The sequence below is a fragment of the Adiantum capillus-veneris genome, chromosome 24, assembly GCF_014529385.1.
Source record: "Adiantum capillus-veneris isolate H3 chromosome 24, ASM1452938v2, whole genome shotgun sequence".
Taxonomy (NCBI): Eukaryota; Viridiplantae; Streptophyta; class Polypodiopsida; order Polypodiales; family Pteridaceae; genus Adiantum; species Adiantum capillus-veneris.
The window spans coordinates 63,390,321-63,405,666 of record NC_140954.1 but is presented as its reverse complement, the minus strand read 5'-3'; the positions used below and the strand labels follow the sequence as shown (position 1 = coordinate 63,405,666).

The 15,346-nt window shown below is 41.4% G+C and overlaps 1 protein-coding gene across 1 annotated transcript in view; it reads left to right on the top strand.

The window, feature by feature from the left end:
- The window catches only part of LOC147426480 (serine/threonine protein phosphatase 2A 57 kDa regulatory subunit B' theta isoform-like), a 58,328-nt gene extending 51,095 nt beyond the window's left edge, over nt 1–7,233 (top strand). Inside the window, exon 3 of the mRNA XM_086499185.1 lies at nt 6,556–7,233. Coding sequence (XP_086355311.1) covers nt 6,556–6,870 — 315 coding nt within the window. The 3' untranslated portion in view covers nt 6,871–7,233. The remainder of the gene's footprint in view (nt 1–6,555) is intronic.
- The last annotated feature ends 8,113 nt before the right edge of the window (nt 7,234–15,346 follow it).

Sequence of the window (15,346 nt, the reverse complement as noted above, 5' to 3'; positions counted from 1 at the left end):
TTTCCTACCGAACTTACGGTACAATCCCCTTCACAATGCTCTATGTCACCCATCCTATGACGCATCAGAGATGTCCGTTCCCGGATGGTCGGATACTTCTTCCCGATGCTCCCTGTCACCCATCCGATGTGACGCATCAGAAGTACCTGTTTTTGGTGGCCTTATAGATATTCCCGTTCACAGCGCTCCCGTCATTACTTTGAATGACGCACTAGGAATACTCTGTATGCGCTCCCGTCATTACTTTGAATGACGCACTAGGAATACTCTGTACTTGGATGCTCCAGTGAGAAAAACCCTCTTACTTAAAATTCCAATAATTCATTTAGAATTAGTTTCTTGGTGTTCCAAGCGAGAAAACCCTCTCACTTATAAATCCAATAATTCATTTAGAATTATTTTTCTGTCAGATAAAGCAATTTAGCAACAGTCGTGATCGCTCAAGGCAGAGCAAGTCACGCACAAAGTCAGTTCTTGAATGTTGGAACTGCGGCAAGAAGGGCCACGTCAAGAAGGATTGCTGGTCCAAGAAGAAGAAGGAGACAGAGTCTCAAGACAACAAGCCAACATTGGAGGCCAATGTGGCAGGTAAAGTAGAGCAAGATACTCTAATTCTCTCATTAGACAATGTGTCTAATTCCTAGATAGTAGATTCCGGGGCTTCATTCCATGCGACACCACACAAGCAACATTTCCAAGACTACACCGAAGGTAATTTTGGGTATGTATACTTGGGAGATGATGAAGCTTGTGAGATTGTCGGCAAAGGTACAGTTTTTGTCAAATGCTAACGGAAATGAATGGAAGCTTAAAGATGTTAGGCATGTTCCTTCTCTTCGCAAAAATTTGATCTCTACAGGACAATTGGACGATGAAGGTCACAATATTGCATTCAGAAACAGACTGTGGAAGATCTCAAAGGGATCTTTGGTGGTTGCCAAAGGAGAAAAGGTCGGTACACTTTACTTGTGTACTGTTAGCACGCAACCTTCAGCTTGTGCAGCAACTACAGAAGTTGACAGTGCGGTGTGGCACTATCGGCTCGGTCATATGAGTGCCAAAAGAATGCAAATCATTCAAACAAAGAAGCTTCTACCAGGTTTGAAAGAAGTGGACTTAGAGTTCTGTGAAGATTGTGCTTATGGTAAACAAAAGAGGGTGAAATTTCAAAAATCAGGAAATGAAAGAAAAAATAAAGAACTTGAGTTGGTTCATTCTGATGTTTGGGGTCCTGCAAGTATACCATCACTTGGTGACTCATTGTACTATGTAACATTCATAGACGATGCGACTAGAAAAACATGGGTTTATGTCATGAAGAATAAGTCCGATGTATTTTCCATATTTTAAAGGTGGAAAGCCTTTGTGGAGAATGAAACATGTACCAAGGTTAAATGCCTCAGATTCGACAATGGAGGTGAATATTGCAGCCAAGCTTTTGTGCTAGCAATGGCATTCGGAGGCAAAGGACAACCCCAAGGACACCTCAACGAAATGGGATTTCGGAAAGGATGAACAGAACAATCATGGAGCGAGCACGAAGCATGCGGCTACATGCTGGCCTACCGCTTGAGCTTTGGGCGGAAGCTGTAAGTACGTCTGTGTACTTAATCAATCGGTCACCCTCAACGGCATTGGATGGGGGAGTTCCAGAAGAGGCATGGACAGGTAAACCGGTGAATTATGCATTTCTCTAAGTGTTTGGGTGTGAGGCTTTCATGCACATAGATAGAAGCCTAAGATCAAAGCTAGATGCAAAGTCCAAAAAGTGTTTCTTCATTGGCTATGGAGAAGGTGACTTTGGGTATCGCCAATGGAATCCTGAAGATGGTAAAATCTTAAGGAGTAGGGATGTAATTTTTAACGAACAAAATATGTACAAAGATTACTTGGAAAGAAATCAAACAAAAGAAACAGGTGATGAGTACATGAAGCTTGAGGACGGTGAAGACTCAAGGATTGCAAACGGTGACAATGCGCGCAACAACGTCAACCAAATGAGGAGCCTCAACCTATTCCCCGAAGATCTACAAGAGCAAGTAGACCTCCAGAAAGGTTTGTTCCTTCCTTCAACCATCTCTTGATCTCAGATTCTGGAGAGCCGGAATCATACGAAGAAGCTATGCAACATGAATCCAAAGAAGAATGGACGAAGAGCATGCAAGTGGAGATGGACTCACTACATCGCAACCAAACATGGGAATTGGTCGAGTAGCCTAAAGGTAAGCGGGCACTTCAAAACAAATGGGTGTACAAGGTGAAGGAAGAAGAAAGTGGGAAGAACAGGTACAAGTCTAGGCTTGTGGTAAAAGGGTTTTCTCAAAAGAAAGGTATTGACTTCAATGAAATATTTTCTCCTGTTGTAAAAATGAACTCAATTAGGCTTGTCTTAAGCCTTGTGGCTACTCATGATTTAAATCTCGAGCAAATGGATGAAAATATGGCATTCCCTCATGGTGACTTAGAGGAGGAAATCTACATGCTTCAACCAAAGGGGTATGAAGTAAAAGGTAAGGAGAAAATGGTTTGCAGATTAAAGAAGAGCTTGTATGGTTTAAAGCAAGCATCAAGACAATGGTACTTGAAGTTTGATCGATGGATGTTGGATCATGGATTCACAAGATGTAACTCGGATCACTGCGTCTACACGAAGAATTTGGGAGATGGGAAATTCATCATTCTAATGTTATATGTTGATGACATGTTGATTGCAAGTGCTAACATGCAGGACATCAAAGACCTAAAAGAGAAGCTGTCTAAATCTTTTTCAATGAAAGATTTAGGTACTGCAAAGAGGATACTTGGTATGAAAATATCAAGGGACAGGACGAAGAAGACAATAAAGCTATCTCAAGAAGATTACATTAAGAAGGTACTAGAAAGGTTTGCAATGCAACATGCAAAACCAGTTTCTACACCTTTGGCTGGTCACTTTAAACTAACGAAGGATATGTGTCCGAAGACACAAGAGGAGATAGCCTATATGTCTAAAGTTTCATATGCTGCAGCGGTAGGTTCTCTAATGTATGCTATGGTCTGGACAAGGCCAGACATTGCACATGCAGTGGGAGTTGTGAGTAGGTTCATGGACAACCCAAGTAAAGAGCATTGGCAAGCTGTGAAGTGGATACTTAAGTATCTAAAAGGGACAACAACAAATGCTTTGTATTTTGGAGGAACTGATATTTTTCTAGAAGGGTATGCTGATGCAGATATGGCAGGTGACAAAGATACTCGAAGGAGCACTACTGGCTATGTGTTCACGGTTGGAGGTACAGTAGTAAGCTGGGCTTCAAAGCTGTAGAAAGTGGTTTCACTTTCTACCACGGAAGCAAAGTATGTAGCAATGACGGAGGCAAGCAAAGAAATTCTGTGGCTTCACAGATTCTTAGAAGAGCTTGGATTCAAACAAGACAATTGTGTCTTGTACAGTGGTAGCCAAAGTGCTATCCATCTTGCGAAGAACTCAGCTTTTCATTCAAGGACAAAGCACATTGAGGTGAGACATCACTTCATACGCACTCTTGTGGAAGAGGAACAGCTAAAGCTAGGAAAGGTGCATACAAGTGAAAATCCTGCAGACATGTTTACAAAGGTGGTCAACAAGGAGAAGTTGAGCTTTTGCTCATCTTCAATCGGCATTCAAGGATAAGAAGCCAGGATGGAAAGTAGTCACAGGTTTGGTTTGGAGATCAGTCTCCAAGTGGGAGATTGTTAAGTATGGAGCCTGATTTACCCCTTGTAATTTTCTTTGGTAAAAGCGCACATTTGTAAGGCCCCCATTATGAGGAGAAGCCATCGTGCGTGAAGGAAAATCACTCACCGGAAATAAAATTTTCATGGCCAAAAATCAGGGGCAACTTTAGGGGCCGTCCCTTGAGACTTTTTTTTTTGGTTCGCGGGAATATTATGGCCGGACGGCGGTCGAAAAGTGGTTGGTTGGCCGGTGGCCGGTGGTCGGAAGAAGTCAATGGCCGGTGGCCGGATTCAAAAGCGGATTTGTCTACACAAGGGCGGCCACACATGGGCGGATTGGAGGGTCCGATTTGGACTTATTCACACAAGGGCAGCTCCCGAACCTCGCAGATCCCACCTTCCCGCAATAGATCCTCGCCGCACGGTCAGATCCATCGAAGTTTGCAGATTCAGCCCGGACAACGTAGATTTCAGCATCTGCGTTTTCAGCGCGTCGTCGTTGCATTCTCATCATCGCCGTCGTCACCGACGTAGAGTCAGAATTCAGCAGATAAAGATTTGCAGATTTCAGCCCTTAACGTTTTCAGATTTCAGCCCGTCTCATCGTCGTCCTCATCGTCGTCGACATCGTGGGCAAGTCCAAAGCATTGTAGAGTTTTGTGCAATCAATATTAGACCACTCTCGCCATAGAGAGTGGGGCCTTCGGGGGAGGGTTTGACAACATTCTGGTGTCGTATTCTTCTCTCTCTATCTCTCAGTCTCAGCACCTTCATTCACAGCGTTTCCCACTTTGTTTGTGATCATTTGCACTCTCTCATTAAAGGAACGGAAGGCTCTCCCTTCCGTAAGAAAAAGGAACCCTTGAGCATAGTTCGGAGCACTCATGTTGAGCAAAGTTCAACATTCACTTCCGCTACACCTTACGGGTAAGCTCAGGACAGCCAATGGTAATGGTAACTTTTCCTCTCAAGACACCTCTAAAGACAAGGATAGAAATTCTAATAGGAATGGTGACAATAGAAAGAACTCTCCTAATTTTCAATCTAATTCTCCATCTACATCTCTCTCTCAAAGTGACAAAGATAAGGATAAGGGTACAGGAAAATTTGATAAACCTCAACTCACACCTAATGAGAGAATTGCTCGAGGAATCGTAGGTGGTCAATTAAGTACAGAAGAGCAGACGTTGTGTACAAAGGAACGAAGATTTTTCTATTGTCACGTAGTAGGTCACGTGAAAAAGGAGTGTCCTAAGAAAGAATCTAAAAAGGAAACTCGACTGCGTCAACTTCTGACTTATCACTTGCACATCTAACCTAATGTGCATGTGGACAAGCTGTACCTACTTCTAGGGTTTAGGTAGCCTAAGAAGTGTTTTGGCACCCTCGTGAGCCCTGTACGTAGGCAGTGCATGTCAAGGCACGTAGAGTAGCTGCATACCCTCTGATTGCACAACCCATGATCATTAGAATCAATATCCAGTACCCAACATGAGCATTTTCCACCGCATGAACCCAGTTTTGCAATTGCATGTGAAAAACCTCTTATAGGTCATTTTATATTAAGTGACATTATTATTTCCAGAATCGTGGGGCTGAATATGAGGCTTCTCAACCCAGTTGTGTGCACCTATAAAAGGAGACCCAGGGCGCCTAGTAGAAGCAGAAGAGGCACCAACAAGGACCAGCGTTTTGCAGACCAAGAAGACCAGCGTTTTCAGCCAAGAAGACCTGCGTTTTCAGATCAGCCCTTAGCCTCGCCGTACCTCACCCATCCGGTACCAGATCCTCGCCGTTTTCCACCCTTTGTAGCAGATCAGCCTCAAGAACAGCCTGCGTTTTGCAGTTCTCAGCCCTTGCATGCATCACGGTTGTAGATCAGCCCTGTCTTGTCAACGTAGTGCAAATCCGCAGCAGTAGACCCTAGTGTTTTCAGATTTCAGCCCATTGACAGCCTCGTCGTCGACACAGACCTCATCAAGCATCATAGCATCTAGACCCATTGTACCGGACTTGTGCAATCTAAAGTAAATACCTCTCTAGCAATGGAGAGGGGGCCCTTGGAGGGGGGTTTGGGACCCCATCTGGTTTCGTCTCTCTCTCTCTCTCTCTCTCTCTCTCTCTCTCTCTCTCTCTCTCTCTCTCTCTCTCTCTCATGCACCTAGTACTCACAGTTTGCTTTCCCTTTTGTTTTGGTCATTGCATGTTCTCTCATTAAGTCGAGCAAGGCTCTCCCTTTCTCTTGTCATCAGTCTGATTCGTGAGCACACAGCGGCTTTGATATTATGTCAAAGGGGCAGCAGAAAAAGTGAACCGGATGATGATCGCATGTGCAACCAGTGAAGAAGATTCTCAATCAATGGACAGCCATCAAAGTTCCATGATGCTGTGGTGAAAACCTCCTCCGAATCAGCCTGTTATAGTGGGCAGCCCTCTGTCCAACTGCATCTCAGCCTAGGGGACCCTGACTGACGTCACATGCAACATGTGCAAGCAGAAAATGATGCAAGTGGAAGAGGGGGCGATGAAGGGAAGAGAGGTCACTAGAGAGAGAAAACGCTGCAGATAGTGAGATCGCACAGAGAGAGAAGGAAAGACTATATTAATGTCCTTTTGAGGCTGAACGTGTAGGACAAATCAAGTTGTGCAAGAGTCTCTTGAATTTTTCTGAAAAAGGACACTCAAGTGTCCTGTTTTGGAACCAAGACAGTGTCAAGCAGTCCCAAAAGGTCTGATTAACTTACTTAGTTAACCCAGCTGTGTACAGTAGCAACATTTGCTGTTCTGCAAGTCTCTTTGCAAAATTGGATATTTGGTACCTCCCAATTTAAGTTTTGTAAGTTGTTTGCCATCATGCAGGTTGCAGAGCGTGCTCTTTTTTTGTGGAACAATGATCATATTGTGAACTTGGTTGCGCAAAATCGACATGTAATTTTGCCTCTTATTTTTCCTGCATTGGAAAGGAATACAAGTCGCCACTGGAGCCTTGCAGTCAATGGGTTAACAACCAATGTCAGAAAGATGTTTCAGGACCTGGATGAGGAACTTTTTCAAGAATGCCAAAAGAAATATAAAGAGGATGAAGACAAAGCAAAATCAGTGGAAGAGAAGAGGGAAATCACTTGGAAGCGACTTGAATTGCTTGGAGATACCAAAAAAGCTGAAAATATCTAGAACTTGTATAGGTATGGCGTGTCGCAGGTTACAAGTCAGCTGTCAATTTATGAGATTACGTAGAGAGAACTTCAGTGTCGGATCCTGCTGCCATTGGTACTTTCTGTTAGTCTTCTGTGTTTGCCGGTTCTGGCAAGCCCATTCCCATGTCGTTACTGGCATGCATGCAGGAGTGTAATCTAATCTAATACCGTGCATGGCTCTTGGGGTCGCCCATAAATATGCACTCTGCAAGTTCTTGTTATGTCTTCCTGGATTTTGGTGTTTATGGATGGAGCTCTGCTGCGAGCTAATCTGCCTAGTAGTACAATTTAAGTAAGAGGTCTGTTTGTGCCCTCTAAAGTTGAGCTTGCTTTGACGTTCTGTAATTGTGTGATTAGGTTGCTTTACGGTGTCTTTTGAGTGTGCTTGGCATACGTTAATTCTTCTAAAAGCGTGAGCTTTCTGCTGAGAACAGAAAAGGGGCAAGAGGGTTTGCATTAGAGCTTGTTCATTGATTCCTTAGGGGTGTTCAAGGAGTTCAAGGAGGTGCTAGTGTCTCTAATTACAAGCGTGCTCCTCAGGAAGTCTTGTTTATAGGTTTTTCTGTTTTTCCAGTTTCTCAGCTATTGCTGCAAGACTCGTTTAAGGAAAAATGTTCAAGAGCATTATACCAATTTTCTTTGTCGCTTGAAGAGATGCAGCAACTTTTTGTAGAGCTGGCAGCGCCATGCGTGCTGGAGTAAGAATTTTCCAAATGGCTTATGTTATTTGTATGCTTCTAAATGGAACCTTTTTACACCATAATAGGTTTTTTAGATCCTAGATTTGAGTTATGTTGCAGTTAAACAGTCCTGATTAAGGTTTCTAAGTGGCTTAGCTTCTTTATGCTTCTGAATGGAAGCATTTTACGTCATTTTGGATTTTCTAGACACTAGGTTTGCGGTATGTTGCTGATTGAGTCAGCGCACCTCAAATGCATAATGGACTGTTCTTCCAACCATGAATCAAAGAAGTTTCACACTAGTGTTTGGGAAAAGTGGTGCCTCAGCTCACAATCATACCGATTCGAAATTTGAAAATGTGGTTGAGAGCATAACAAATAGTGTGAAAATACTAAAAATTTGGCCAATTTCTTTTTGGAAATACCTGTTTCCGTCTGGCCTTCCACTACCTTTGACACTGAACTAGTTCTGTGATGAGCATTTTTTGCCATATTTAAATATTTCAAATTTTGGGTCTTTAGGTGGAACAGAATCTGGTTGAAACTATTTATCCTAATATTGACCTTCCATACATTCTTCTTGGGTGTGGAATTTGGATATGTAAAAAATAAATATTAGTAGTCCCTATGGCATTTTTGCATAGGCTTTCTAGATAGATTTAGTTAGAATTTGTAAATTTGAAGAAAATTCTTTATAGCTACGAGTATTGTGGCTCATGTGAGCAATAAGAATGTCATCTAGTAAATCTGCAAGATAGCCACTTCACGAGCAAGAGGGAATGACCCATCCTACTTTTGAGCAACAATAGAAGGAATTGGATCTATTTAATGCAACGCGTACACAAAATTTCCTTGCTAGGTAGCAAGAGATCGAAGACATCACAGAAACTTACGTGTCTAAACATCATCCATATCCTTTATGCATCCCACTTTGGAGCATACACTAATTCAAAATAATTACATTACTCCTAAAACATGATGCAAGAAATTGGCTTTCTAGAGTCGCTTGTGCTAATCTTTGCATTGTTTTTGATAGTGAGTAAAAGCAATTGACCTTTACTTTGTTATTGTTCTTCAGAAATCCAGAAATGTTTTATTCAATAACCTTTCTTGAACAAATATTTTTGAAATTCCTAGCACGCTTTTTTTTTGGGTTTTTTTGTGGCCTTCTCTTTATGTTCCATGCTCATCACATATTGTGGTATATGGCTATCATTGTCCAACACTAGTCTAGGTAATGCCATTGTGGGCCTCTTTTGCCAATGGATCTTTGCTCTTGTACACCTCCTTAACCTTTAAAATTAGCTTCCTCTAGGCCAATATGGGTCAAGTAAATCAATTTGCTTGTGTAAGCGAGACCTACCCTTCATTTAAGAGATTGAACTTTGATTTCTTGTGAGCCAAGGCCCAATTATGGTATATCCACCTTGCAAATGCGTGTGGTATGAGCACTCTAGATCACAACCATAATATAGTAGTCTATATTGGCATTGAGGAAGGATAGTTCTTTTGGTATCCAATCGTTGCTCTCATATTACAACCGTTGCTTTCATATTAGAGTGTTTGATCTTTTGTTGGCATTGCCTTTGGCAAAAAGGGAGGATGTATACCAAGGGATTTTCAGCCAGTGTACAACGGAGTACCCTCCAAATTTTGAAAGGTATGTTTTATTCTTCTCCTCTTTAATCTATAATCTCTCTCTCTCTCTCTCTCTCTCTCTCTCTCTCCAACCGGAGTGACAGGCAGTGCCAACGTCTGTCTCCAGACGTCTTGTTAATGGCACAAATAAACCATTTTGATATTGTGCTAGATACCATAAGTCTAATAAGATTTTTGCACCTTGCACATGATGCCAAACATGTTTCAAGTGTTGATAAGTAAATATCAATAGCATACCCCTTTCTTTACCATGATAGAGCACACTTTGTATGGCTTGAAGCTTTTTATTTTTGAGAAAACATTTTGTTACTCATAAAAAGGAAACTTAATGCAACCATTTTCAATGTATATGATGTTTATCTCCCAATGAAAGTTACATGACTCGGACAAGGTTTGCCTTCTCTATAAGGAGGCTTGCTTAGGTGTAGAGTAGGGAAATGCATAACTTGAACTTGTGCTTTATCCTCGTTTGAATTATCCTCATCTACTATCCACCAAAACAATATCCATTTTCTTATCTTTTAATTTCGGATTTGTATATACTTTAGAGAAATGACCCGTAAAATTATCCATGCTAACATGGACAGTGTTGTGCAACAATTTTCTCCATTAGTGTTTCATGACAGAGAAAAATAAGAATAGAAGAAGGGCTTAAAACAAATATCTTTACTCTTTATTTTATAGGTAGTTCTAGATGTGTATATTGATATTAATATGGATAAATTTTTGCATCATGAAGGATCCAATAGAATAATTGCCAAAAGATGTTCAAAATAGCATCCTTTTACAACAAATGCTCTCAAAATGTCCATACTTCATAGATTCCGCCCATGTATCTAGAAAAAAGAAATACATTCTCATTAATGTATTTTTTTGAAAAGAATTGAAAAAAGGATGCTAAATAGCAGGTGTTAACAGGTCTCCTTGAATAATCTGTTGGTGAAGAAAATATCTCAACATTGGTGTTGTAAAAGGTATTTTCTCAAAAAATTTAAAGAAGATTGTCAAAAGTATCTTCTCAAATTGGGTGCCCACGTAGAAGCACTCTCTTTATGGTAAAAAAATCTTAACTTTGGTATTCCACAAATTTTCCTTCAAAAAAGTTAAAACGATTCTAAAAAATATCTTTTCAGAATCAAAGGCACAAGAAGACCGTATTAACTCAACAGTGGAAGGTGCAGATTGAAGACTATCTCTACTAAAAGGACCTTTATTTGCCAATAGGCGGTCTTGCAAAGAAGCTCGCAACAATGGCAGACGAAGCATGGATTGTCCTTGACTGAAAGGCATTTGGAACAATCCGGCTAAGCTTGGCGTCAACGGTGGCCTTCAATGTTTCGGAGATAAAGAGCACGAAGGACTTGATGAAGTTTCTCCTTAGGCACTCTTATTATGAAGAAAAATATATTAACTTTGATCTTGTCAAAATTCTACCCTCAATACTTTTTAAGAATATTTTCACAAATCAAACAAAACATGGCTACCTTTCATCCTTTTCTCAAATAGATTTAAGAATACTTTCAATTATAGATGCCCAAGTGGATCGTGTTAACATGGCCTCCTTGAGCACTCTCTTTGTAAAAAAACAATATGAACTTTGTTCGTGTAAACAAAATTCTCTCAATTTTTTAAAAGAATATTTTCAAAAAATATATTTCTGAAATTGTGTGTCCCAAGTAGGCCTCATTAATGTGGCCTCCTTGAGCACTCTCTTTATGAAGAAAAATCATCTCCATTTTTGTGTTGTATAATTTTTTCTCTTAAAATTCAGCCAAAAAAGTTTCAAGGATATATATTCAAAATTGGATGCCCATTAGAGTGCATTAACACGTCCTCCTTGAGCACTCTCTTTGTTCACATATCTCTTTCCCTTTATAGACGACTCGCAAAATCAGATTTTCAAAATGGGTGCCCAAGTAGAGCACATGAGCATGGCCTCCTTGATCACTCTTGTTGACAATGAAGTGTGTGCTTGATATACAAATGTGTCAACCAAGGGCAATTCATGGTCGACCAGAGCCTCAATAATGGCTAACTATGAGCTCTTGGTGATGGCTAGACTTCAACTTATTAAAGTTGACAAGCATGAAAAAAAAACAGAAACTGAATAACAAGGTGGAAGTGCTCAAAGGGGGGGGGGGGGGGGGGGGGGGGGGGGGGGGGATTCGGAAGAGAAACAAGGCAAGGTGGAAAAGAAAAAGCGGATCTCTTCCTTAACGTGGCTGCCCTGTCATCAACTTCCACCGCCTTATGCGAACACGACAGGGTGAGAGAGTGTTTCTTATTGGCTTGCAGCTTTTGCTCAACTCTTCTGCCGCTCAATGTGAACCCAACCAAAGCTTGTACAAAAGTTTTATTGGTGGTGACGAAGGTGTGGTGAGTGGGTTCTAATAAGCTGGCATGGAATAGCACATTAAGTTGTCAGATGCTAATTCTCATGGATGTTGATCACTATTACCGGTGGTTGCTAGCCTATGGGAATTCAGGCCTACTGTGTCAAGTTACCTAGCAGAGAGTAGTGGCAAATCAAGGTTGGAATTGAGGTCTACCACTTGGAGTCTCAGATTGAGGATGGGTGAAGATTTGTGGCAAGGGTCAAGGTTGAGTTGGATGCCCTTCCCCTCGCTCGCTTAGGGTAGTAATGGAGATGGGTGTCAACAGCCCCTTGTTTTGGTATCACCCCTGATCCCCTTTTTTATGGAGCAAAGTTTGGAGCTCTCACTTGCTACACCTCTAGTATGGTCCCATGCTTGGATACCCCCTATATGGAGCTCTCACTTGCTACACCTCTAGTATGGTCCCATGCTTGGATACCCCCCATATGGAGCCTAAACTTGAGAGCTCACCTTGTCTGGACCCTTCTTGGGCAGCCTTGTATGCTTCGCCACCCCATATGCTACATCCCTCACCCCTGGTGTATCCAGTTTAGCCCTCTCTGGCTAATCAAGTGTAATCTTTGAGTCTCTCTAATATAAATTCACCGCGCTTATGATTAAAGGAAAAAAAAAGTGTGAGCACCCAAATAATTTGATCTAGACCTGAGGGTCATGGGTGGGGCTAGGAGAAGGTACAATGATACTAATTTTGTATTGACTTTAATAGTGGCACCCTAACCCTGGTGAGCTGGATGCACTAGCGGGTTGTGGCTATCCATCCTCATGGAAATTTGCAGTCATGGAGGATGCATGACAACATTAAGCTCTCAGCTTCCTAGTACATAACGTTGTCTATTATGAAGTCATCATTCTTTTTCACATGGTAGCCTTTGCATCAACACTAAATGTTGCATACGTTCATTACATAGATGCATCAAGTTTTTTTGGTGTTCCTTCTAGTCCTTCAAGCTTTGAAACCTAGTTTCTATCCCATCCTTGATTGCCTTACTAGTGTCTACTTGCTCATTTCTTGCATTTGCACTCGCTAGGCCTTGAACTACTGCACTAGCCCATCATACTTTTCAACATCAAGGGGCTTGATAATTGTAGGAAGAGCAATGGGTAGAAGAAAGTGCTTCTGGTTGGGGCAACAACATACAAGCGTGGAGATATATTGGGTATTTGCTTCGCTACCTCCATGCAAACGTGTTTTTGCTCATTTCCTAGTGGGATATCTAATGACATGGCACTTTTGGTCATGCTTCACATTTCAATTTCGTGATTACCTTTATGTGGCAAGTGTCAAGTAGAGTCAAATCATGTGGCTTTTCTAGGACTTGTATGTACGTGGGATGTGAAGGTAACTGACACTTTATAAAATTATGTGGATGCATCCTAAGCCATCCCTTCATAAACTTCTTGACTCTCTTTTCATTTATCTCAAGACTTCTAGGCATATGGACCCGAGGTGTTGAAGGATGTTATAAATGTGCCCATGTTTTCAGAGATCTTAGCGAACGAGCTAGATGCTTTGTGTTATCATGTGTCCATTGGCAGTGAGCATTGGAAGATCTCATGAGGATCTTTGGTTTTTTGAAGAGGTCAAGATGTAGAGTTTCAGAATAGTGATACTCCATTATGTGATCACCTTAAGATGTTGCATTGTGAGGCATTAATGCGGGTACTTGAGGATACAAGGAGGTGTTTCCTCTTGGGGTATGTACGTAGTCATGATGTGATCTCATTTGAGGCATGTGCTGCGACTATACAAGAGTACAGACAATCATTGATGAGACTTGGTTATGGATGGATGACATGGATATTGGTTATGATACTGTGCTACCATGTCAACCATTGGATGGCAATGTTGGAACTCTAGATGTAGGTACATGTGATGTGAGCATGGTAGGACAACAAACAAAAGTTTCGATGTAGTATGTATGCAATTTTGTGCATGTACTTAGATGTGTCGCTAGGTATGATCCACTTATGTATGATGGCGGGTTGACAACTAATGGATTATCCTCTCATGTGATAAGGCTATGTTGCAAGGTGTCAAGCTTGAATGGGAGAATGCCCTGCATACAATCCAGTCAAAGATAGCCTCCACAGTGAAAACAATGAATTGGCACATGGCTAACCATGGTAGGAGGCTATGGGAGGTAGCGCTTGATCAGTTGAGGTATCAGGGTGATAGTCAAGTGTTGTGCATATTCTCTAATGTGCATGGAGCATTTTTACATGGTTATACAAGTGTGGATGTAAACATCAGGCGGTTTACTTCTAGTCATTGGTGGCTTCTACATAGCCATGATAATGGGCATAAGATGAGGTTTCTCATGGTTGTTCTTGGTTGAGGGCACATTGGCCTTTAAATGAGAGATTGTTGGGGCTAAAGGAAAATTAGTTGTTTGCCCAGTGTGGACACACACATACCCATCGCATGTACACACATGGTGCATTCATTCTTTGAGTAGTCTAAGGAATAAAGATGGGTTCATCAGAGATGACCCGGAGGCAACGAGAGAGGAAGGTGCGTGTAGCCAAGCTAGCACAAAGGGATTGGATAGAGAGAAGCACAACGTGTTTAGAACCCACCTGTTTTTGCCCCCCCGCCCCCCCCCCCCCCCCCCCCCCCCCCCCTTCTCAAAAGCCCGTAGTAGAGAACTTGGCAGCACCAAACGCAGATTGCTCTTCTTTCTCACTGATTGACGGTTACTCTCAATTCATGATGTAGCTACCTTCTGCACCGTCTGAACACGGAGAGCGGAGGCATAAACATAGTATATACGTCATTAGAACTTGTCCACAACTAGTATGCACATTCTTGGAGATGTCTCAGATATGCTTACCTACATGTGAAGCACCTCACTTTATGAAATCCTTACCACCATAAGCCACATCACCTTGTTGAGCAGAATTCATTACCTTGGCAGTGTTACCAAAAGTTCCATTATGGTAGTGTACATTTTCTGCTCCTTTGCACTTTCTTCGAGCATCTCTTTGGAGGCATTTCAATGCCTTCCAACCTCTTCAATTGAAGAACTAAGTGTTTTTGGTGGTATGTCGTGTTATACATCTTGCAATGCCATGATAAAGAGTTTGGTTTCTTGCTAATTAAGGGTCTCATACACGATAGGGAAAAGTATTTCTCAACTTACAATACTAGCATTTGGAAATTAAAAAATGCTAGATTAGAGCAAAAGCAAAAGAAATAATGCGCCTTCAGCATTTTTGAAAGATACCATACATTTTTTTAAAAGTATGGTCAAGATTTTGAAAATTCTTGTTTAGAAAATAATTTTTTCCAACTCTCCCTTACTTTAGGGTCCCTTTTTTGTGCGATTCAGGGCACTTGATTCCTGGCTGAGTCATCCAAAACACCCCTCATTCTCAAATTATGAAAATACTTATGGAATGCTTCTAGATGGGTTTATTGTTGCAAGAGTTCTATGGCTTGATAGTAGTTTGAAAATACTTATGGAATGCTTCAAATTATGAAAATACTTATGGAATGCTTCTAGATGGGTTTATTGTTGCAAGAGTTCTATGGCTTGATAGTAGTTTGAACTCGCACGCATGTTGGATTTGCACACACTTTTTTTCCCCATAAAAAGCGAGCGATATATTAGAAAACCAAAGAAGTTTACAAAGGAAAAAGATTCACGACACAATGGCCCAAGAAGCTAGGGAAGCAAAATACAATGGGACATCCTAAAAGCTATCTCTTAGGTTTGTT